The 25,634-nt window shown below is 50.9% G+C and overlaps 1 protein-coding gene across 2 annotated transcripts in view; it reads left to right on the top strand.

Annotated features, from left to right (window-relative positions):
• The first annotated feature begins 5,179 nt into the window (after window positions 1–5,179).
• The window catches only part of HYOU1 (hypoxia up-regulated 1), a 29,102-nt gene continuing 8,647 nt past the window's right edge, over window positions 5,180–25,634 (top strand). The window contains exons 1-12 of one of the 2 annotated variants that reach the window (XM_069741257.1): window positions 5,180–5,305; window positions 8,055–8,159; window positions 16,480–16,573; window positions 16,802–16,880; window positions 17,256–17,410; window positions 17,574–17,650; window positions 20,343–20,524; window positions 22,717–22,832; window positions 24,246–24,432; window positions 24,783–24,917; window positions 25,006–25,088; window positions 25,310–25,442. In XM_069741257.1, coding sequence (XP_069597358.1) covers window positions 8,087–8,159; window positions 16,480–16,573; window positions 16,802–16,880; window positions 17,256–17,410; window positions 17,574–17,650; window positions 20,343–20,524; window positions 22,717–22,832; window positions 24,246–24,432; window positions 24,783–24,917; window positions 25,006–25,088; window positions 25,310–25,442 — 1,314 coding nt within the window. In that variant the 5' untranslated portion in view covers window positions 5,180–5,305; window positions 8,055–8,086. The remainder of the gene's footprint in view (window positions 5,306–8,054; window positions 8,160–16,479; window positions 16,574–16,801; window positions 16,881–17,255; window positions 17,411–17,573; window positions 17,651–20,342; window positions 20,525–22,716; window positions 22,833–24,245; window positions 24,433–24,782; window positions 24,918–25,005; window positions 25,089–25,309; window positions 25,443–25,634) is intronic. The other variant, XM_069741258.1, reaches the window with a different exon arrangement.

The following is a 25,634-nucleotide window of genomic DNA, read 5'->3' on the forward strand; positions in this document are numbered from 1 at the left end:
TACAGGTGTACACTCCTGTGCCTCCCCGGTCATACAGGTGTACACTCCCCTGTGCCTCCCCGATCATACAGGTGTACACTCCGCTGTGCCTTTCCGGTCATACAGGTGTACACTCCCCTGTACCTCCCCGGTCATACAGGTGTACACTCCCCTGTGCCTCCCCGGTCATACAGGTGTACACCCCCTGTGCCTCCCAGGTCATACAGGTGTACACTCCTGTGCCTCCCCGGTCATGCAGGTGTACACTCCCCTGTGCCTCCCCGGTCATACAGGTGTACACTCCGTTGTGCCTCCCCGGTCATACAGGTGTACACTCCACTGTGCCTCCCCGGTCATACAGGTGAACACTCCCCTGTGCCTCCCGGGTCACACAGGTGTACACTCCCCTGTGCCTCCCGGGTCATACAGGTGTACACTCCCCTGTGCCTCCCCGGTCATACAGGTGTACACTCCCCTGTGCCTCCCCGGTCATACAGGTGTACACTCCTGTGCCTCCCCGGTCATACAGGTGTACACTCCTGTGCCTCCCCGGTCATACAGGTGTACACTCCCCTGTGCCTTCTTGGTCATGCAGGTGTACACTCCGTTGTGCCTCCCCGGTCATGCAGGTGTACACTCCGCTGTGCCTCCCTGGTCATACAGGTGTACACTCCGCTGTGCCTTTCCGGTCATACAGGTGTACACTCCCCTGTGCCTCCCCGGTCATACAGGTGTACACTCCTGTGCCTCCCCGGTCATACAGGTGTACACTCCCCTGTGCCTTCCCGGTCATGCAGGTGTACACTCCGTTGTGCCTCCCCAGTCATACAGGTGTACACTCCCCTGTGCCTCCCCGGTCATACAGGTGTACACTCCTCTGTGCCTCCCCGGTCATACAGGTGTACACTCCCCTGTGCCTCCCCGGTCATACAGGTGTACACTCCGCTGTGCCTCCCCGGTCATACAGGTGTACACTCCCCTGTGCCTCCCCGGTCATACAGGTGTACACTCCTCTGTGCCTCCCCGGTCATACAGGTGTACTCCCCTGTGCCTCCCCGGTCATACAGGTGTACACTCCCCTGTGCCTCCCCGGTCATACAGGTGTACACTCCCCTGTGCCTCCCCGGTCATACAGGTGTACACTCCCCTGTGCCTCCCCGGCCATACAGGTGTATACTCCGCTGTGCCTCCCCGGTCATACAGGTGTACACTCCTCTGTGCCTCCCCGGTCATACAGGTGTACACTCCCCTGTGCCTCCCCGGTCATACAGGTGTGCACTCCTGTGCCTCCCCGGTCATACAGGTGTACACTCCCCTGTGCCTTCCCGGTCATGCAGGTGTACACTCCGTTGTGCCTCCCCGGTCATACAGGTGTACACTCCGCTGTGCCTCCCCGGTCATACAGGTGTACACTCCGCTGTGCCTCCCCGGTCTTACAGGTGTACACTCCCCTGTGCCTCCCCGGTCATACAGGTGTACACTCCTGTGCCTCCCCGGTCATACAGGTGTACACTCCTGTGCCTCCCCGGTCATACAGGTGTACACTCCTGTGCCTCCCCGGTCATACAGGTGTACACTCCCCTGTGCCTTCCCGGTCATGCAGGTGTACACTCCGTTGTGCCTCCCCGGTCATGCAGGTGTACACTCCGCTGTGCCTCCCTGGTCATACAGGTGTACACTCCGCTGTACCTTTCCGGTCATACAGGTGTACACTCCCCTGTACCTCCCCGGTCATACAGGTGTACACTCCTCTGTGCCTCCCCGGTCATACAGTTGTATACTCCCCTGTGCCTCCCCGGTCATACAGGTGTACACTCCCCTGTGCCTCCCCGGTCTTACAGGTGTACACTCCTGTGCCTCTCCGGTCATACAGGTGTACACTCCCCTGTGCCTTCCCGGTCATACAGGTGTACACTCCCCTGTGCCTTCCCGGTCATGCAGCTGTACACTCCGTTGTGCCTCCCCGGTCATACAGGTGTACACTCCCCTGTGCCTCCCCGGTCATACAGGTGTACACTCCCCTGTGCCTCCCCGGTCATGCAGGTGTACACTCCCCTGTGCCTCCCCGGTCATACAGGTGTACACTCCGTTGTGCCTCCCCGGTCATACAGGTGTACACTCCCCTGTGCCTCCCCGGTCATACAGGTGTACACTCCCCTGTGCCTCCCCGGTCATGCAGGTGTACACTCCGTTGTGCCTCCCTGGTCATACAGGTGTACACTCCGCTGTGCCTTTCCGGTCATACAGGTGTACACTCCCCTGTGCCTCCCCGATCATACAGGTGTACACTCCGCTGTGCCTCCCCGGTCATGCAGGTGTACACTCTGTTGTGCCTCACCGGTCATGCAGGTGTACACTCCGCTGTGCTTCTCTGGTCATACTGGTGTACACTCCTGTGCCTCCCCGGTCATACAGGTGTACACTCCGCTGTGCCTCCCCGGTCTTACAGGTGTACACTCCCCTGTGCCTCCCCGGTCATACAGGTGTACACTGCTGTGCCTCCCCGGTCATACAGGTGTACACTCCTGTGCCTCCCCGGTCTTACAGGTGTACACTCCTGTGCCTCTCCGGTCATACAGGTGTACACTCCCCTGTGCCTTCCCGGTCATACAGGTGTACACTCCCCTGTGCCTTCCCGGTCATGCAGCTGTACACTCCGTTGTGCCTCCCCGGTCATACAGGTGTACACTCCCCTGTGCCTCCCCGGTCATACAGGTGTACACTCCCCTGTGCCTCCCCGGTCATGCAGGTGTACACTCCCCTGTGCCTCCCCGGTCATACAGGTGTACACTCCGTTGTGCCTCCCCGGTCATACAGGTGTACACTCCCCTGTGCCTCCCCGGTCATACAGGTGTACACTCCCCTGTGCCTCCCCGGTCATGCAGGTGTACACTCCGTTGTGCCTCCCTGGTCATACAGGTGTACACTCCGCTGTGCCTTTCCGGTCATACAGGTGTACACTCCCCTGTGCCTCCCCGATCATACAGGTGTACACTCCGCTGTGCCTCCCCGGTCATGCAGGTGTACACTCTGTTGTGCCTCACCGGTCATGCAGGTGTACACTCCGCTGTGCTTCTCTGGTCATACTGGTGTACACTCCTGTGCCTCCCCGGTCATACAGGTGTACACTCCGCTGTGCCTCCCCGGTCTTACAGGTGTACACTCCCCTGTGCCTCCCCGGTCATACAGGTGTACACTGCTGTGCCTCCCCGGTCATACAGGTGTACACTCCTGTGCCTCCCCGGTCATACAGGTGTACACTCCCCTGTGCCTTCCCGGTCATGCAGGTGTACACTCCGTTGTGCCTCCCCGGTCATGCAGGTGTACACTCCTGTGCCTCCCCGGTCATACAGGTGTACACTCCCCTGTGCCTTCCCGGTCATGCAGGTGTACACTCCGCTGTGCCTCCCCGGTCATGCAGGTGTACACTCCGTTGTGCCTCCCTAGTCATACAGGTGGTGTACACTCCTGTGCCTCCCCGGTCATACAGGTGTACACTCCGCTGTGCCTCCCCGGTCGTACAGGTGTACACTCCCCTGTGCCTCCCCGGTCATACAGGTGTACACTCCACTGTGCCTCCCCTGTCATACAGGTGTACACTCCCCTGTGCCTCCCCGGTCATACAGGTGTACACTCCCCTGTGCCTCCCCGGTCATACAGGTGTACACTCCCCTGTGCCTCCCCGGTCATACAGGTGTACACTCCCCTGTGCCTCCCCGGTCATGCAGGTGTACACTCCGTTGTGCCTCCCCGGTCATACAGGTGTACACTCCGCTGTGCCTCCCCGGTCATACAGGTGTACACTCCGCTGTGCCTCCCCGGTCATACAGGTGTACACTCCGCTGTGCCTCCCCGGTCATACAGGTGTGCACTCCTGTGCCTCCCCGGTCATACAGGTGTACACTCCCCTGTGCCTCCCCGGTCATACAGGTGTACACTCCCCTGTGCCTCCCCGGTCGTACAGGTGTACACTCCGCTGTGCCTCCCCGGTCGTACAGGTGTACACTCCGCTGTGCCTCCCCGGTCATACAGGTGTACACTCCCCTGTGCCTCCCCGGTCGTACAGGTGTACACTCCGCTGTGCCTCCCCGGTCATACAGGTGTACACTCCCCTGTGCCTCCCCGGTCATACAGGTGTACACTCCGCTGTGCCTCCCCGGTCATACAGGTGTACACTCCGCTGTGCCTCCCCAGTCATACAGGTGTGCACTCCTGTGCCTCCCCGGTCATACAGGTGTACACTCCCCTGTGCCTCCCCGGTCATACAGGTGTACACTCCCCTGTGCCTCCCCGGTCGTACAGGTGTACACTCCGCTGTGCCTCCCCGGTCGTACAGGTGTACACTCCGCTGTGCCTCCCCGGTCATACAGGTGTACACTCCCCTGTGCCTCCCCGGTCGTACAGGTGTACACTCCGCTGTGCCTCCCCGGTCATACAGGTGTACACTCCCCTGTGCCTCCCCGGTCATACAGGTGTACACTCCTCTGTGCCTCCCCGGTCATACAGGTGTACACTCCGCTGTGCCTCCCCGGTCATACAGGTGTACACTCCTCTGTGCCTCCCCGGTCATACAGGTGTACACTCCCCTGTGCCTCCCCGGTCATACAGGTGTACACTCCGCTGTGCCTCCCCGGTCATACAGGTGTACACTCCGCTGTGCCTTTCCGGTCATACAGGTGTACACTCCTCTGTGCCTCCCCGGTCATACAGGTGTACACTCCGCTGTGCCTCCCCGGTCATACAGGTGTACACTCCGCTGTGCCTCCCCGGTCATACAGGTGTACACTCCGCCATTAAAGAAAATCTTTAAAGGTTTTTTCTATTGAAAACAACTTGTAGCCAAACCGCCATTGCCTCAGACTGTGATGTGAGGCCCTCACTGTCACTATGCAGCCACTATGTGAAGTCCCGCACTTTCTTCCTATGCAGAGCACACGGCTCCTCACGGCAGCGCTTCTCAGCCAGTTTCCCCCACGTTGCATCAGCCCCGTGCAGCAGATGCAGACACCCATGAAGTCACCCGGCAGCGCCACTTTTAATGCCCCACCCACGTGTCAGACACGGCGTGACGTCACAGCATCGTGGACAAATCAGCGACTTTGATATAACGTGGACCAATGGGAATGAGGGAGCCGGACCCTTCTCTGAAGCCTGATTGGCTGCAGCTCCTCGCTTGGCTGACTCTAGAGCTGCCGGTAAATCTACCAATCAGCTTGCGCCGCGTTCAGGCCTGTGCGCGACACTGTCCTGGCTGTGCAGGGTGACTGGTGGATATACAGCCCGGAGCGCCGCCGAGCGGACACACTGCGCCGAGCCGGGGACACAGGTGAGGAGCGCGGCCGGGACAAGGGCTGCTGCATGCGACCTGCACTGATGAGGGGTCACAGGTCGGTTATGTGCACTGCACTGATGATGAGGGGTGACTGCCCTGTCCATGGTGTGCACTGCACTGATGATGAGGGGTGACTGTCCCGTCCATGGTGTGCCCGGCACTGATGATGAGGGGTGACTGTCCTGTCCATGGTGTGCACTGCACTGATGATGAGGGGTGACTGTCCTGTCCATGGTGTGCACTGCACTGATGATGAGGGGTGACTGTCCCGTCCATGGTGTGCACTGCACTGATGATGAGGGGTGACTGCCCTGTCCATGGTGTGCACTGCACTGATGATGAGGGGTGACTGTCCTGTCCATGGTGTGCCCGGCACTGATGATGAGGGGTGACTGTCCTGTCCATGGTGTGCACTGCACTGATGATGAGGGGTGACTGTCCTGTCCATGGTGTGCACTGCACTGATGATGAGGGGTGACTGCCCTGTCCTTGGTGTGCACTGCACTGATGATGAGGGGTGACTGTCCCGTCCATGGTGTGCACTGCACTGATGATGAGGGGTGACTGCCCTGTCCATGGTGTGCGCTGCACTGATGATGAGGGGTGACTGTCCCGTCCATGGTGTGCACTGCACTGATGATGAGGGGTGACTGCCCTGTCCATGGTGTGCCCGGCACTGATGATGAGGGGTGACTGTCCTGTCCATGGTGTGCACTGCACTGATGATGAGGGGTGACTGTCCCGTCCATGGTGTGCACTGCACTGATGATGAGGGGTGACTGTCCCGTCCATGGTGTGCACTGCACTGATGATGAGGGGGTTACTGTCCTGTCCATGGTGTGCACTGCACTGATGATGAGGGGTGACTGTCCCGTCCATGGTGTGCACTGCACTGATGATGAGGGGTGACTGTCCTGTCCATGGTGTGCACTGATGATGAGGGGTGACTGTCCTGCCCAAGGTGTGCGCTGCACTGATGATGAGGGGTGACTGTCCTGCCCATGGTGTGCGCTGCACTGATGACGAGGAGTGACTGTCCTGTCCATGGTGTGCACTGCACTGATGATGAGGGGTGACTGTCCTGCCCATGGTGTGCGCTGCACTGATGACGAGGAGTGACTGTCCTGTCCATGGTGTGCACTGCACTCATGATGAAGGGTTACTGTCCTGTCCATGGTGTGCACTGCACTGATGAGGGGGTCACAGTTTGGTTCTGTGCACTGCACTGATAATGATGGGTGACAGTCCTGTGCTGGGCACGGTGTACACTTCACTGATGATGAGGCCTGATATTCCTGTGCTGGGCATGGTGCACTCTGCACTGATGATGAGGCCTGATAGTCCTGTGCTGGGCATAGCGCACGCTGCACTGATGATGATGAGGCCTGATGGTCCTGTGCTGGGCACGGCGCACACTGCACTGATGATGAGGCCTGATGGTCCTGTGCTGGGCATGGTGCACTCTGCACTGATGATGAGGCCTGATAGTCCTGTGCTGGGCATAGCGCACGCTGCACTGATGATGATGAGGCCTGATGGTCCTGTGCTGGGCACGGCGCACACTGCACTGATGATGAGGCCTGATGGTCCTGTGCTGGGCACGGCGCACACTGCACTGATGATGAGGCCTGATGGTCCTGTGCTGGGCACGGCGCATGCTGCAATGATGATGAGGCCTGACAGTCTTGTGCTGGACACGGCATACGCTGCGATGATGATGATGATGATGATGATGAGGCCTGATAGTCCTGTGCTGGGCACGGCGCACGCTGCATTGATGATGAGGCCTGACAGTCTTGTGCTGGACACGGCGTACGCTATGATGATGATGATGATGATGAGGCCTGATAGTCCTGTGCTGGGCACGGCGCACGCTGCACTGATGATGATGATGAGGCCTGATAGTCCTGTACTGGGCACGGCGCACGCTGCATTGATGTTGAGGCCTGACAGTCCTGTGCTGGACACGGCGTACGCTATGATGATGATGATGATGATGAGGCCTGATAGTCCTGTGCTGGGCACGGCGCACGCTGCACTGATGATGATGATGAGGCCTGATAGTCCTGTACTGGGCACGGCGCACGCTGCATTGATGATGAGGCCTGACAGTCTTGTGCTGGACACGGCGTACGCTGCGATGATGATGATGATGATGAGGCCTGATAGTCCTGTGCTGGGCACGGCGCACGCTGCACTGATGATGATGAGGCCTGATAGTCCTGTACTGGGCACGGCGCACGCTGCATTGATGTTGAGGCCTGACAGTCCTGTGCTGGACACGGCGCACGCTGCACTGATGATGATGATGAGGCCTGATAGTCCTGTACTGGGCACGGCGCACGCTGCATTGATGATGAGGCCTGACAGTCTTGTGCTGGACACGGCGTACGCTGCGATGATGATGATGATGATGAGGCCTGATAGTCCTGTGCTGGGCACGGCGCACGCTGCACTGATGATGATGAGGCCTGATAGTCCTGTACTGGGCACGGCGCACGCTGCATTGATGTTGAGGCCTGACAGTCCTGTGCTGGACACGGCGCACGCTGCGCTGATGATGAGGACTCGGTCACTAGTTGAAGATTGACATGTTTTAGTGCCACTTTACAGTGATACAATGAGGCGGCCATCTTTGCCCCTGGAGACTGTTGGCAGATTCTCGCCGGCTTCTTGTGGCTTCTGCAGCCCGTGTTCAGGGACTCTGGATTTAATGCTCATATATACCATTTACATTGTGCAGGTGTATATAATTTGTGGAGTGACCCCTGCAAGATGGGTCCTCGGACGTGGACGCTGTGTGCCCTCCTCTCCGTTTTCCTGGTGTTCCTGCTCCCCTCCACAGCAGGTAAGATAGTGCGGAGCCCGTGTTATTGCTAGGGGTAATCTCTGGTGCTTTACCTGTGGGGTGTCAGAAATGACGACCACCTCCTCCATCCGCCACACCGTGTGGCCCGTGCACCCCCGACACCCAGACTCCCCCAAGCCTCTGCAGTGTCCTCATACAGATGGTTGTGTCCTGTGCTGAGTTTCTGGATCCTTGGCTATTTCTGGAATCCCCATAGAAGACATTCGCGTCTGATCCCATTGATGTGCCATGAATGCCAGAGATGGGAAGATCCTCGCTATCCCAGTAATGACAAAAGTGTCTTGTTCCTCAAACTTATTTTTTTTTTTTTACTATTTTGCATGTGTATGTTTTATACGTTCTTTAAAAATTCATGAATTTTCAGCTAAAACAATAATTTTTCCAATTTTTTATATTCATTAGACATTTTGTGCTATTTGGCTTTTACAGGCTTTTTTGTTTCCTTGCTCATCACTGGCAGCAAATTTGAGTTAACTAAGGATCTATCAGTGAGCTCTTTCTGGTGGGAGAGTTTGCTGAGGTTTTTTTTTTCTTTAATCTGCTTGTCTGAGCTCCTCTTAGCTGATTTAAAGCCCACAGGTAACATATAGGTGTTGTTCATCGCCAGCTGCAGTTTAAGACCTAACAAACCACACTGTGCTCCCAATTCCTGGGTCTACTGAGTCTCTGCTGCTGCTCCCAGTGTCTCCATAATTTTATTTTGAACAGACTCCACAGACTATAATGGGAATATGTTCTATTTGTGAAAACGCCCGATAGAACACATACGTGGGAAACTGACTTCTGAATAAGGCATAAGACTTAGACTGCTCACTGACAGAATCTCAGTTAACTCATTCTGCAGCCTCCAATAGTCAAATTATGCAAACCTTTTAATGAAGCCGAACTGCAAAACTAATTTTTAGCCCCAAATCCATGTATTTAAGGAAATATCTCTGCAGATGACTATATTCTTTAAAGAAGACCTGTTAGATCAAAAGTGAACATTTTTTTTGCTGTTAATTTATTCCCACAGCTCCTGAGTTTGTTTTTTTTTTGTTTGTTTGTTTTACTCAGCCATATAGCTCCAGAAATGTGTTTGTTTGATTTTTTTTTTTTTAATTTGCTGCTGCAAGAGAGTGTTGCTCACAGGATCCTCGGGGTGTGTCTTTAAAGCTGTAATTACTCGTTTAGTAAAGCTTATAAAAAGGTCTCTGGATCCATATGGCGGATTTAAATAATACAAAAAAACGGAAAACTCCGGGGAGCAGCGGGAATAAAATAAGAGCAAAATCTGTCCACTTCTGATCTGGCAACAGGTCTCTTTTAATGAGTGAAGGGAAGTAAATGGGGAAGTTGGTAAAAAATACGTATAGGAACTACTTTTATTACTATTACGGAGGCGCAGTTTGAGGCTTGTAAGATCGGTGCAGGACGATCTCTGTGCCCTGCAAGGCTCTGCCCCGGGTACTGACAACGGATTACACCGTGCTAGTGTCCATCGCCCATAGCTCGTCCTCCTACCTGTAGGGTACTTGGACACAATGCACTGACGCTCCGTGGAGCAAATTCGGAGGATAAACGGACCTGTGCTGCACATTGGAAATCCGCTGCATGTCAGTTTTGGGTTTGGGTTTTCACCCTTTTTGCAATGTAAAAAATGTAAGACTAATTCCATGTAGTTTCCACAGCCAACAGGTCCTGAACGTGTGCATAAGACTAGGCTCCATGTCATCCCGCTGGCTCCGGTAGCGGCAGGTGTCCTGGTTTGGCAGTTTTCCCGCCTCTGATCACACAGGATGTCCGTGTCGCTCCTGTATGATTTGCAGTCATTGTTTGCACAACTCGCAGAAACACGGCAGTGAGGTTTCCTGTCCTCGTGCTGTTACTGACACAGCGATCACTGGTCTTAGGGCGCAGTCAGTCATATATCACATCGCAGGGCTCGGACTGGCCGGCGGCTATGCTGACCCAAGTCTGGCAGCTGCATAGAAATACAGGCTATCACGCTTGGGTCAGGAGAGCCGCCGGCCAGTCCGAGCACTGCGATGCGATGGTCGTCCCTGCTGTTATTCGGCCGGCTTACTGCGCTCTTATTCTGGGACTCGTGCGGAGATGGGGATGATTCTTTTGCCCCAGAGAAGTAGTTCTGTTAAAGAAGGGTTTGTGCACTCGTGTTAATCAGTAATGGTGGGAGGATAACCAGCTACAGAATAAAATGCTGCGGTTTTCTGCAATCGCTGCTTCCTTTATTCCTTTTATAAAGTACTAGTAGTTACTGCAGTAACCACCGATAGACCAAACCGCTGCATGACCATCTCTACCCTCACCTACTGTATCCTCACCCATCCCTTGTAGATTGTGAGCCCTCGCCGGCAGGGTCCTCTCTCCTCCTGTACCAGTTGTGACTTGTATTGATTAAGATTAGTGTACTTGTTTTATTATATATACCCCTCCTCACATGTAAAGCGCCATGGAATAAATGGCGCTATAATAATAAATAATAATTTCCCGGCTTTGCACACGGGTCTTTTTGGTTTACCTGTTTGCGGAAAAAAAATATTACGCCTCCCTGTGTCCCGATGAGATTTCAATTAAAATTTAGCTTTTCCTCCTACGCCTCATTGGGGGACACAGGACCATGGGTGTTATGCTGCTGCCACTAGGAGGACACTAAGAAATACAGAAAGAATATCTCCTCCCCTGCAGTATACACCCCTTCACTGGCCAGGATTCACCCAGTTCTTGCTTAGTGTCTGTAGGAGGCACTTGGGTCTGTTTTCAGACCCCAACTTTCTTATTTTAATTTTTATTTTTTATTTAACGAAGCGAAGGGGGCGACGGATTCCTTTCATAGGGTCTGCTCTCCCCCGAACCATCAACAGGCGAGCACGACGAGTATACCTCCCCGTCCCTCTCCTGCGACGTCTGGGGCACGCCAAATTTTACTGGGGCGACGGTTCCTCCTTGGTCCCCATCTTCCCCTCCCCTGCAAGACGGCGAGCACATAGAGCCCTGCTCTCATGTCCCTCTCCGGGGCCCGACAGAGGAGGATGTACCACCTGAGACAAGGCCCACATCTGATGGCGTCACACAGCCCCAAGATAAAGCCCCCTCGAAGATGTATAGGGGCCTCTCCATCCCCCGTCCAGGGTGCATGGATTGAGCGCGCACCCTCACAGTGACTGGAGGACCTGCAACACTTAGTACATACCCTCCCTGCGCTCCAATCTGCGGCAGAGATACGGTCTGGGTCCCTGGGGAGAGGCGCCGTTGGGCGGGGGTCAGCGGTGCTCAGCAGCGCTGCGTCGCGGCCGCCGCCGCGCATCGCCCAGAAATTTAGTCCCCGGCTTTTCAGCCGGGCTAGGCCGCAGTGTGCAGATCTGCCCACGGCCGTAACCCCGCCCCCTATATCGGCGCTTCTCGTCTGGGACTTCTCAGGAGAACCTAAATGACTCTGAATATGAGTCCGAGGACTCTTGCGTCCAGGATTCCTCTACTTCCCAAGAGACACTGGATTCTCTCATTGACGCGGTCAACAAGACCCTGAAGGTGGACAAGGAATCCGTACCCACTCCGGAATACGCGGTGTCTTTTAAGAAGGCAAAACGTGTCCAAAAAGTATTTGTCACTCATCCTGAGTTTACAGAAATTGTACAAAAACACAGGGACCGCCCTGACAAACTGTTCATGGGGCAAAATCATATTGAGGCCAAATACCCATTTGCTCAGGAACTAGCCAAGGACTGGCTACAGTCTCCCTCAATTAATCCTGCAGTATCGCATCTCTCTTCCAAAACGATACTATCACTGTCAGACGGTTCCTCAGTCAAGAACCCCTCTGACTGCCAAATTGACTACCTGGCTCGCTCCGTCTTTGAAGCCACAGGAGCGTCTCTCTTTCCATCCTTTGCCGCTTCTTGGGTGGCTAAGGCTATGGTCGCTTGGGCTGAGGTGCTTACCACGACCATCCAAGACAGTAATCTCCCTCCAGAGGCAATCAACCTGGCTAACCAGATAGCCCAGGCCGGGGACTTCGTAGTTAATGCCTCGATAGACATGGCCAATTACGCTGCTCAGGCAGCCGCAAACACAATTTCCATCAGAAGAGCCCTGTGGCTCAGAGATTGGCGAGCAGATTCTGCTTCCAAGCGTTCATTGACATCTCTATCCTATCAAGCCGTTCGCCTATTTGGAGAAAAATTAGACCAAATAATCTCGTATGCTACCGGGGGGGGAAAGTAAATGTCCCCCCCCAACAAAAGCCTACCCGGCTGTTTCGGTATCAACAACAATCCCAATTTCTGGCCTTTTCGCAACATACCCAATTGGTCATCTTCATCCTTCTCCCCCGCATCAGGACAAGGTGCGCGCGGACACCGAGGCTCCCAGGTCTCGTACAGACCCAACCTTAACTGGAAACCCAGATCCCTTAGATCCTCAGGTGGTGGATGCTGAAGTCCTCCCTGAGCCAGGGAAGGTCTTTTCTCCCACTGCAGTGGCTGGTGTTGACCACCTATGCCAGCCTCATGCTCTGGGGGGCGGTTTTCAACCACCACACAGCACAGGGGCGGTGGTCCACTCGAGAGTCTCGTCTCCCCATCAATATGCTGGAAATACGAGCTATCAGGCTAGCGTTGTTCAGGTTTCACCATCTTCTGGTGGGTCACCCAGTCAGAATCCAGTCCGACAACGCCACAGCTGTGGCGTACATCAAGCGTCAGGGGGGTACCCGCAGCAAGACGGCCATGCTCGAGGTGTCCCACATTCTCCGTTGGGCCGAAACTAACCAGTCGCCCATCTCAGCGATCCATATACCAGGTGTGGAGAATTGGATGGCGGACTTCCCCAGTCGCTAGGGTCTCACCTTGGGTGAGTGGTCCCTCCACCCGGACCTCATGGCCTCCAGGCTAAACAACAAGGTCCCATAGTTAATTGCCCGATCCCTCGACCCGTGTGCCGTCGGAGCAGATGCCTTGGTCCTGCCGTGGCATCAATTCCGCCTCCCGTACATTTTTCCTCTTCTCCCCCCTGCTACCGAGGGTCATCAAGAAGATTAGGGCAGAGGGGGTGCCAGTGATCCTCGTGGCGCCGGACTGGCCGCACCGAGAATGGTACGCGGAACTGGTTCAGCCTGTCGCCAACGTCCCCTGGCGTCTTCCAGATCGCATGGATCTTCTCTCACAGGGCCCGATTTACCACCAGAACTCAGGGGCCCTGTCTTTGACGGCCTGACTGTTGAATCCTGGATTCTAGGCCAAGTGTGTTTCACTCCCAAGGTGTCCTCCACCATGATCAGGGCTAGAAAACCCGTGTCCATGCGCAGTTACCAGCGTATCTGGCGAATTTTCTTCGCATGGTGCGACGCACATGGACGATCACCTCTGGCATTTTCCATCCCTTCCATATTGGAATTTCTCCAATCAGGACTAGAGTCAGGTCTCGCACTTAGCTCCCTCAAGGGACAGGTGTCAGCATTGTCAGTTCTGTTCCAACGAAAAATTGCCGATAGATTACCGGTTAAGACGTTCTTTCAGGGAGTTTCCCGTGTGGCGCCTCCCTACGAGATGCCTTTTGATCCGTGGGATCTTTAATTTGATCCTAGGAGCCCTTCAGGAGGCCCCCTTCGAACCACTGCAAGACGTCTCTCTGATTTTCCTTTCCTGGAAGGTGGTTTTCCTAGTGGCTATTACATCCATCAGGCGTGTTTCGGAGTTGGCAGTACTTTCCTGCCGACCTCCGTTTCTGACTTTTCACACGGACAAGGCAGTCTTGAGAACTTCTCCTTCTTTTCTGCCCAAGGTCGTCTCCTCCCTTCACCTGAACGAGGAGATTATTCTGCCTTCGTTCTATCCGGCTCCAGTCCATCGCATTGAGAAGGCTCTGCACACTCTCGACGTGGTGAGGGCCCTTCGACGATATGTCTCACGGACGGCTCCCTTCCGCAAGTCGGATGTCCTATTCGTACTTCCAGAGGGGCCAAGGAAGGGTTCTCCCGCTTCAAAGGCTACTCTAGCCAAGTGGATTAGATCGGCTATTTAGGAATCCGATCGTGTCAAGGGTGTTCCTATCCCAGCAGGGATTAAGGCCCATTCTACTCAGTCGGTGGGCGCCTCTTGGGCCATTCGGCATCAGCACAACAGCTTTGCAAAGCTGCGACATGGTCCAGCTTACATACTTTTACGAAGCATTACTGTATTCATTCTCTATCTTCTGCAGACGCCGCCCTTAGCAGGCGCATTCTGCAATCGGCGGTACCTTAGCTGTAAGCCAGTGGTACATGGGGTATTAGCAGATATGTTGCTCCCCACCCAGGGACTGCTTTAGGACGTCCCATGGTCCTGTGTCCCCCAATGAGGCGTAGGAGAAAAGGAGATTTTTGTGTACTCACCGTAAAATCTTTTTCTCCGAGCCAATCATTGGGGGACACAGTACCCACCCTGTTAGCCTATTGGCTTGTTGTTACTTCTTTGGTTTTGACATAATTTTATTGTATTTCGTTTAATACTCCTACTGCTTTACTACTGAACTGGTTGAATCCTGGCCAGTGATGGGGTGTATACTGCAGAGGAGGAGTTACCGTAATCTTTCTGTGTTAACTTAGTGTCCTCCTAGTGGCAGGCAGCATACAACCCATGGTCCTGTGTCCCCCAATGATTGGTTCGGAGAAAAAGATTTTACAGTGAGTACACAAAAATCTCCTTTTGTGTCCTGCTTTTCTTTTTTGCAAATACGTCAAGAATAGTCGTCACCAAGAGCTTAAACCCGGTGTAAAATCCTCCGAAGCGTTAATTTACCAAGGTGCCAAATTTTGGTGTAGATTGTCAGGTGTTCGACCATGCATAAAGAATGGACAGCAGAAGTTTTTTTTTTTTTTTTGACACTTTTGGAGTGAGGATAAAGCTTTCATTCTATCCTCACCAACATAAGCGAAAAGTTGCTTGAAGTTTTCCTATTGCGCTAACTTTTTTGTGCAAAAACTCAGGCAGAAAGTTGTATCAATGGGCAGTGAGGCGGCACATCTCGCTGTTTGGGGGCAGTGAGGCTGCGCATCTCGCTGTTTGGGGGCAGTGAGGCTGCGCATCTTGCTGTTTGGGGGCAGTGAGGCTGCGCATCTAGCTGTTTGGGGGCCTCGATGCTGCACATCTTGCTGTTTGGGGGGCAGGGAGGCTGCACATCTTGCTGTTTGGGGGCCTTGATGCTGCACATCTTGCTGTTTGGGGGGCAGGGAGGCGGCGCATCTTGCCGTTTGGGGGCCTCGATGCTGCACATCTTGCTGTTTGGGGGGCAGCGAGGCGGCGCATCTTGCTGTTTGGGGGGCAGCGAGGCGGCGCATCTTGCTGTTTGGGGGGCAGCGAGGCGGCGCATCTTGCTGTTTGGGGGGCAGCGAGGCGGCGCATCTTGCTGTTTGGGGGGCAGCGAGGCGGCGCATCTTGCTGTTTGGGGGGCAGCGAGGCGGCGCATCTTGCTGTTTGGGGGGCAGCGAGGCGGCGCATCTTGCTGTTTGGGGGGCAGCGAGGCGGCGCATCTTGCTGTTTGGGGGGCAGCGAGGCGGCGCATCTTGCTGTTTGGGGGGCAGCGAGGCGGCGCATCTTGCTGTTTGGGGGGCAGCGAGGCGGCGCATCTTGCTGTTTGGGGGCAGCGAGGCGGCGCATCTTGCTGTTTGGGGGGCAGCGAGGCGGCGCATCTTGCTGTTTGGGGGGCAGCGAGGCGGCGCATCTTGCTGTTTGGGGGGCAGCGAGGCGGCGCATCTTGCTGTTTAGAAGGGGGGGGGGGTCAGCGTGGCCAAGAACTATAGTAGTGCCATGCTAAATACTCCAATGTGAAAACCCAGTGATTGTGGGGGAAACCTTTTCCTTAACTTGTCGGCCTCTCCCCAGCATTAAATCTCCTCTTAACTGGAACGATGGCGCTCGCCTTCTGCATTACTCGTGGAGACGTGATACTTCAGCTTTATTCACTGCCCTATAATGGATGCCCCCGGGACTCTGAAATCCATCTGCGTGGTGACCCCCTGATCACTGCACCAGCTTAAATAAATAAAGAGTTGTGATGTTGAGAAGTTTTCTTTAAAGGGGTTTACAAGGCACTTTAGGGTCACCAAACTGTTGTCACTTCTTGACAGGATAGTAAAATAGGCGATCAGAAATACTGTCCTGGATGTAAATCCCATTACTAAGAAAATCCACTCCACTGAATCCACTGAATACTTCTGTAAATGGGGCTGACGGTGCATGGGGGCGGGATGATTCCGGCCAGTGCTCCGATCGGGCTCGATGGCACGTGCACAGTTTTGACAACCTGACGTTCTTCTCTCCAGACTCCGTGGCGGTCATGTCTGTGGATTTGGGCTCTGAATGGATGAAAATTGCAATTGTGAAACCCGGAGTTCCTATGGAAATTGTATTAAACAAGTAAGTGCTGTCAGCCAGAAAACGGAGAACGTGATAATGGACGTGGGGGGGAGATTTTACTTGTACGTTGTTTTCCATTTTTGATACACAGTACGTGGAATCTGTTACAGGCTGTGCTGTACTCAAGAGCTGCATTCACACTTCTGCAAGCTCCACAGCTGACTTCTCCCAGCGTTGCCAAGGAATGTGCAATTTAATGTTCTTGTTAATCTTTTTATTTTTTTTCAGGGAATCGAGGAGAAAAACGCCTTGTGCTGTAGCTTTAAAAGATAATGAGCGTCTCTTTGGGGACAGTGCGGTAGGGCTGGTAAGTGTCTTGTCGTGTGCAAGGAAAATTATTCTTAAAGGGATGAGTTAAAAATAAAACAAGTGATGTTTACTCGCACAGATCCCATTCTATGACCACAGGGGAAAATGCGTTTTTGGATGGGGTCTTCTTCTGACGCACAGACTAGAAGGGATCGGCTAAGTGCCGTCGGGGGACCTGCGGGGGATTCATTTATTATTATTATTATTATTATTATTATTATTATTATTATTAATTTATTATTTTTATTTATATTTTTTATATATATATATAATTTTTTTTTTTTCTAAACTGGTCTGAGTATATTCAAGGACCCCCCTATAAATAATCAGTCAGTGAAATGAGCTTTGTCGTGTCCTTTATTCCTCTCCGCAGGCAGCTAAGAATCCCAAGGTGACATTTCGTTACTTCCAAGACTTGATCGGAAAGCGGGCAGAAAACCCACAAGTCGAGAATTTTAGAAGCCGCTTCCCAGAGTACAATGTCATCAGGGATGGAGAACGGGGCACGGTTCTCTTCAAGCTGTCGGAGTATGTTTGTGTTTGATATATATTATTGGGATATGTCTAAAGGTGTTATATTTGTGGGAGACTACAACTCTCAGCATGCTCTGACAGCCGCAGGCTCTTTTGCTTGTGTGCACAGACTTGCTTGCAGTTCTTCTGATCCTGCTCTTGTTTTTTATGCTTTCAGAGAACTGATGTATTCCCCTGAAGAACTGCTCGCCATGACGCTCAATTACTCCAGGACTCTTGCAGAAGAATTTGCAGGTAAATTGACAACGATCTAAAACTTTTCTCCTGCAGTAAGACCCCAACCCTCCCCCACACTCCAGTGTGTTACATATAAAATTCAAATTGCCTCTTCTGAGAAAAAGAGGACTTAAACTCTATAGCGCCACTTGTTGGAAGTAGCGATCCTACAGGTCACAATTACGACTCGTTAAAGAGTTGATTGTGACTTGTAGGATCGCTACTTCCAACAGGCGGCGCTATAGAGTTTAAGTCCTCTTTTTCTCAGAAGAGGCAATTTGCATATTTAATTTCCCAGAGGAGCATTGCACGGCGAATAAGCCTCCTTACCTTGACAAGCCAGGGATGGTATGTCACTCTCCATAAGGAGAAACGATACCCCTTAGACCCCCATATAAAATTCATTCATTTGTACGGCGTAAATTGCACAGTAAAAATTACTTGGTAGCGCTCACGTCGGTAGAATCGCAGTTCTGTTTCTTTTTTTCTTCTGTAATATTTTTTGTGATTTTTCAAAAAATAATAGCCTTTGTTTAAAAAAAAAAAAAAAAATTCGTTTGTCCTTTTCATGGTTTTTTTTTTTTTTTCAATCACTAGTTATTTTTAACCAAAAATCCATGCAAATATGTGTATATATTATCATGATGATGATTTGATCAGCATTTATGATCATCGTTTTATAATTAATCAATAGTTATAAATAATGCTAAAAATTATAATTATTTACTAACTGATAACATTGATAACTGAGTAATTATTAAAATAATTATGAAATAAGAATAAATGATTGATAATTATTATAAAGTATCAATTGTCATTTATTAAACAATAAATGACTTGATAATACACAATTTAATTTTGTGTGTATTTTTGGTTAAATTTATTTTTTTTTTTTTTTTTGCTATTGGGTTTCTTTAAAATTGTGTGTGTGTGTGTGTGTGTGTGTGTATGTGAGATATAATATATATACTAGATGGTGGCCCGATTCTAACGCATCGGGTATTTTAGAGTATGTATGTATGTATGTACATCGCTCTGTGAGTGGGGGTTAAATTCCGCACCAATATCGCTGATTGGTCGTTCCCGGCTGGCCGATCAGCGAAGCGTGGTTTAAACCCCGCGTCAATTCGTGGCTGGACTGCGTCTGTCGCTGATTGGTTCGGGGTGCAGGATATATAACAGCCACGTAGTATATGGCACAGCCCACGTAGTATATAGCACAGCCCACGTAGTATATAGCACAGCCCACGTAGTATATAGCACAGCCCACGTAGTATATAGCACAGCCCACGTAGTATATAGCACAGCCCACGTAGTATATAGCACAGCCCACGTAGTATATAGCACAGCCCACGTAGTATATAGCACAGCCCACGTAGTATATAGCACAGCCCACGTAGTATATAGCACAGCCCACGTAGTATATAGCACAGCCCACGTAGTATATAGCACAGCCCACGTAGTATATAGCACAGCCCACGTAGTATATAGCACAGCCCACGTAGTATATAGCACAGCCCACGTAGTATATAGCACAGCCCACGTAGTATATAGCACAGCCCACGTAGTATATAGCACAGCCCACGTAGTATATAGCACAGCCCACGTAGTATATAGCACAGCCCACGTAGTATATAGCACAGCCCACGTAGTATATAGCACAGCCCACGTAGTAAACAGCAGTGTGGGCACCATATCACTGTTAAAAAAAAAAAAAAAAAAAGAATTAAAATAAAAAATAGTGATATACTCACCCTCCGTCATCTACCGAAGTTGTTACTATGTGTGTGAGGCTGCCACCAGCTTCCGTTCCCAGTGATGCATTGCAAAATTACCCAGATGACTTGGCGGTCTCGCGAGACCGCCAAGTCATCTGGGTAATTTCGCAATGCATCTCTGCAAATTGAAGCTGGTGGCAGCTCTCGCGCATCGGTGGACGGCGGAAGGTGAGAATAGCACCATTTTTTTTTTTTTTTTAACATTATATCTTTTTACTATTGATGCTGCATAGGCAGCATCAATAGTAAAAAGTTTGTCACACAGTCTTAATAGCAGCGTTAACAGACCGCGTTAGACCGCGTTATGCTGCGCTGTAACGCAGTTGGTTTAACAGACTGCTAAAACGCTATGTGGGCGGCGGGCACTGACTGGGGGGGGGGGGGGGGGAGTATGGAGCGGACACTGACTGCAGGGGAGTAGGGAGCGGCCATTTCGTGGCCGGACTGTACCCGTCGCTAATTGGTCGCGGCCAGCATATTGCGGTGTAACGCAGCCATTAACCCTGTGTGAGCGCTGACTGGAGGGGGCACTGACTGAGAGTAGGAAGGGGCAAATTCGCAGCCGGACTGTACCCGTTGCTGATCAGCAACGCGGGATTTTCGTGACAGACAGACAAACAAAGTGCCCCTTAGACAATTATAGATAGATATTATTATTTATTTTTTATTTTTTTGTTTAGCCAAAATTCATGCAAAAAAATAAAAATGTTCCCCGTAATGGACAACCCCTCATAAGCTTAAAAAATAATCCTACCAACTTTGTGTCCCCACCACTGGTCTTATGTACATTACTTCTGGCAAACCCTCCATGTGACTGCCGGATCTAGAATTCTGCATTTATCAACTCTATTTCTACCCTTTCATTCGCAAACTTTAAAATATTTTTCGGTCTGGTTTCTTTTGTGCTAACTATTTGTCTCTTTGATTTTTAGAGCAGCCCATTAAGGACGTAGTGATTACCGTCCCTGCCTTCTTTAACCAGGCAGAGCGCAGAGCCGTGCTCCAAGCCGCCAAACTAGCCGGCCTCAAGGTGCTTCAGCTCATAAACGATAACACCGCAGTGGCTCTAAACTATGGTGTTTTCCGAAGGAAAGATATTAACGCCACTGCACAGGTTTGTTTGCAGATTTTATACTTTCAAGGTACGTTCCCGTGGAAATTGCACACTGAAAGTCTGCTGCAACCTGCAGCAGCCACATTGAGAGACTTTCTCAATTCTCGTTCACGTGCTACGGCAAAAAAAAAAATACACAATATAAATTGATATAATATAGAAAAAATTGTACACGAGATCCAAAATGTGCAAAAGAACTACAAAAAAATTACATTTTATTACAGTTTAACGATACAAATATGATAAAAAAACAAGGACATTAAAAAGTGATAAACCACAAGGAGGCGCCACAATCAATACATTATGCTTTCAGGTTCTAAGGTAGTCTAAGCATAATAAAATTACTTATGAAAAAAGTCTCAAATGCGCTATTTGTTAAGACTGAAAAGAACCCCATATGTAATACATTCTCCAGGAATGAGCAATAAACTATCTAAAGTCATAGGGACGTGAGGCACACCAAAGACCCAACGTTTCGGCTGTATAACCTTCCGGACGTTGGCTGCTTCTTCTTTCTTATCTGATGATGGCAGCTGCAACTCAGCTCCTCCTGCACTATAACATGATGGCAGCTGGGACTCGGCTCACTCCCTCCTATAATATAATGATGGCAGCTGAGAGTCATCTCCTCCTGCTCTATAACATGCCTGCTGCTACTCTGTTCCTCCTGCTCTATAACATGATGATGAGAGCTGCCACTCTGCTCCTCCTGCCCTATAACATGATGATTGCAGCTAAGAGTCAGCTCCTCCTGCTCTAGAACATGATGATGGCAGCTAAGAGTCAGCTCCTCCTGCTCTATAACATGATGATGAGAGCTGCCACTCGGTTCCTCCTGCCCTATAACATGATGATTGCAGCTAAGAGTCAGCTCCTCCTGCTCTAGAACATGATGATGGCAGCTAAGAGTCAGCTCCTCCTGCTCTAGAACATGGGAGCTGCTACTCTATAACATGATGATGGGAGCTGCCACTCGGCTCCTCCTGCCCTATAACATGATGATGGCAGCTAAGAGTCAGCTCCTCCTGCCCTATAACATGATGGCAGCTAAGAGTCAGCTCCTCCTGCTCTATAAGGCTACGTTCACACTAGCGTTCGGCTACTGTGCGTCGCGCTAGCGTCCGGCGACGCACGTGTCATGCGCCCCTATGTTTAACATGGGGGACGCATGCGTTTTTGCTTGTTGCGTTTTCCGACACGTGCGTCTTTTTTGACGCTAGCGTCGGACCAAGAAAACGCAACAAGTTGCATTTTTCTTGCGTCCGATTTTCGTCAAAAAACGACGCACGCGTCGAAAAACGCAGCGTTTTTGCGTGCATTTGCACGCGTTTGTCGGTGCGTTGTGCGTCACGTCGCCGACGCAGCGGCGCACAACGCTAGTGTGAACGTAGCCTTACATGGTAGCTGCTACTCTGTTCCTCCTGCTCTATAACATGATGATGAGAGCTGCCACTCGGCTCCTCCTGCCCTATAACATGATGATGGCAGCTAAGAGTCAGCTCCTCCTGCCCTATAACATGATGATGGCAGCTAAGAGTCAGCTCCTCCTGCCCTATAACATGATGATGGCAGCTAAGAGTCAGCTCCTCCTGCTCTATAACATGGTAGCTGCTACTCTGTTCCTCCTGCTCTATAACATGATGATGAGAGCTGCCACTCGGCTCCTCCTGCCCTATAACATGATGATGGCAGCTAAGAGTCAGCTCCTCCTGCCCTATAACATGATGATGGCAGCTAAGAGTCAGCTCCTCCTGCCCTATAACATGATGATGGCAGCTAAGAGTCAGCTCCTCCTGCTCTATAACATGGTAGCTGCTACTCTGTTCCTCCTGCTCTATAACATGATGATGAGAGCTGCCACTCGGCTCCTCCTGCCCTATAACATGATGATGGCAGCTAAGAGTCAGCTCCTCCTGCCCTATAACATGATGATGGCAGCTAAGAGTCAGCTCTTCCTGCTCTATAACATGATGATGGCAGCTAAGAGTCAGCTCCTCCTGCTCTAGAACATGGGAGCTGCTACTCTATAACATGATGATGGCAGCTAAGAGTCAGCTCCCCCTGCTCTATAACTAGGTTTCTTATAATGGGAATGATTCTTTGAATGTGTTGGTGGATTATATATAAATGTGAAGGTCTTACTGTTGTAAATTTTGAGCTCCCTTTAATTGTACGTCCGCCTTGTGTTACAGAGCATTATGTTTTATGATATGGGATCAAGGAGCACAGCATGCACTATTGTCACTTATCAAACTACAAAGACTAAAGAGTCGGGCATTCAGCCGCAGCTTCAAGTCCGTGGTGTTGGGTAAGAAATGAGTTGCGTGGGACACATGACTGACAAAATAAATTGGTACATGCCGTATGCCAATTTCCTCTTTTAGACTTTTTTTTACACTTTAACGTTTTGGAAATATCTAGAAAAAGGGGCACGGCTAAGGGGAGTTGTACATTGCTCAGAATTTATTGAAAGCATGCAAGTTGTTTTTCTTTTATTGGTTTATATGTATGCCAGCTGGGATTTACAAAGAGCTGGCTGCAGGACCATCATCAGGATGAGATGAGTGCAGTGGCAGGTCGCCCATGAATCCTGCTGCTCCAGTCTAAATCATGGAGAAAACCGAGCGCAGCTCTACGTCTGTGCCTTAGACCAGTAGCTGGTCCCTGCGCTGACCGGAGTTCACCATGTTTGGCATGGGCTTTGAAGAAGTTTTCTAAGCAAGTTGTCACCTATTAAATGGACAGGTGATGATTGTTAGGCTGGTGAGGGTCTTATCATTGGGACCCCAACTGATTTCCAGAATGTTGAATTTTGTTCCCTTCTGCCCACATACCACAGACTGGAAGAATAGACTGGAGCAACTCCATTCAACTCCTCTTGGCACTGAGGTCCTCCATGTCTTCAGTGCCATAGATGATGTAGGATTCCATTTTCTTGGCAGGGAAGAACATGGGACTTATGTCCCGTCCTCCCCCCCCCCCCCTTTTTTTTTTTTTTTTATTTGATGTTCCATTGGTCTGACCCATATTGATCTACAGGCCCTCATGCACGTTAGGCAGCTATCAGCTGAATGGCTACCTCCTGACTCCATGCAGAAGAATGTTTTGCTGGGCCAAGCACTGTTATGTTCTCTGAGAGTTGCTGCCAAACTCCTCTGGCGGTGGGCTTATCTCCCTGAGAACAAAAGGATCAACCATCGTAAATCCAACTTGCTGGATCAAGTCAGGAGGCCCCTATATACATTGGATTGTTGACTGATCTCTCAGAAATTAGCTGGTTTGGCTGATTTTTATCAATTAGAACCAATCACTTTATCCAGTCTGTGTGCGTCAGTCCGTCACCTATCAACTGCATATCGGACTATTGGGTCCGCCACTGCTCGGGAGGATAGGGGACTTGTGCCAAGGCGCGGCCAAGAGTCAAATGGAGTCATTCTATTGAACGGTTACTGGATGTTGTCTTGTGTCCAGAGGAAAATGGGGAACATAAATTACCTCACATTCTGGCAACCAATGGGGGTCCCATAGGGTGGGACTTGCTGAGATCTAAAAATTGAGTTCTCCTGCAGCTACATGATGTCTTGTGCAGATTAGAATACCCCTTTTATTGTATTCTCTACCTTGTTGGGGATAACAATTAGTATAACAGTTATCTAAACCACTGGGCATTTGCTTTTCACTTTCAACAGAGTAGAATTTTTCTTGCCAAAATTGCATACAGGTTTGACCGATCTCTTGGTGGCTTTGAGATAGACGTGAGGCTTCGAGATCACTTAGCCAAGATATTCAATGAACAGAAGAAATCCAGGAAGGATGTTCGAGAGAATCCCCGGGCGATGGCTAAGCTCCTAAAAGAGGCGAATCGCGTCAAGACCATCCTGAGTGCCAACAACGATCACATGGCACAGGTACCATACTGTAAAATTTGGAAAACAGCTGCAAGATGTAACCATTCACTAGAGACTAGAAGTCGCAGAACCCAAACCCTGGTCCAGCGGCCTCGTCAGAAACCTGAAGTTTTTGGATAAGCGCGCTGAGAACCACCTCTAGGTCTTCTTTTGATTAACTATCCTGGCGTGACATCACACCACAGCGATGGCATCATGCCAGGCCGGCTACTCAAATGGAGCTTTAGATGTTGTCAGGCGGGAGGCGATTTGCAGGGCTCCCATCCAGCGATCATGGCCGATAGACCGGGTCCTGGCAATCGATTTGCACCATCTAATATTCGCATGTCTAATGTTTTCTTGGTGCGCAGATCGAGGGTCTTATGGATGATATTGACTTTAAAGTCAAAGTGACGCGTCAAGAATTAGAGGAGCTCTCTGCAGATCTCTTCGAAAGGGTTTCTTCTCCGGTGCGGAAAGCTCTGAGTAGTGCCGAGATGAACATGGTGAGAATGCCACATGTATTTAAAATGGGTAGTTGTGTGTGTATATATTTTTCCCAGCATTTTTTGAGTGTGTTGTTTGTGTTGATAGGATGAAATTGATCAGGTCATCATAGTGGGAGGTAGCACTCGTATTCCTAAAGTTCAAGAGCTGCTCCTTAAAGCCGTGGGCAAGTGAGTATGTCGCAGCAAAGTTTTGGTGACCTCCAAGTTGTTGATTTTTTTCCCTTTTATGCAATCAAGGGAGTGGAATAACAAAAGTCCAAAAAATTACGGTAACTTTGGCCACTGGGAAGAATACTTAAAACATGTGAGGTGCTAAGGGGGTTCGCTGTGCAAATCTGCTGTATATTCGGTCATATTAATTGTCAATATAATTCACAATTTTGTCACAGGGAAGAGCTTGGGAAGAACATAAATGCGGATGAAGCTGCTGCTATGGGAGCTGTTTATCAGGCGGCTGCTCTGAGTAAAGCCTTTAAAGTGAAGCCGTTTGTAGTCCGAGACGCCGCTGTTTTTCCAATACAAGTAAGACTTATAGCTTTTATGGGTTACAGTGTGGGAAAACGTCTTTCTTTCAAAAGGTTATTCATGCTGAATCTTCATGAGTGCACTGTTTCTATCTCCTGGCGTAAGGCTTGCTGGTGGCGGTGCGCTCCTTATTGATTGACGGTTCGCTTGCCCGAACTGTGCACTTTCTGATGCTGCAGGCAGAATCCG

This window comes from Ranitomeya imitator, chromosome 10 (genome assembly GCF_032444005.1).
Source record: "Ranitomeya imitator isolate aRanImi1 chromosome 10, aRanImi1.pri, whole genome shotgun sequence".
Classification (NCBI taxonomy): Eukaryota; Metazoa; Chordata; class Amphibia; order Anura; family Dendrobatidae; genus Ranitomeya; species Ranitomeya imitator.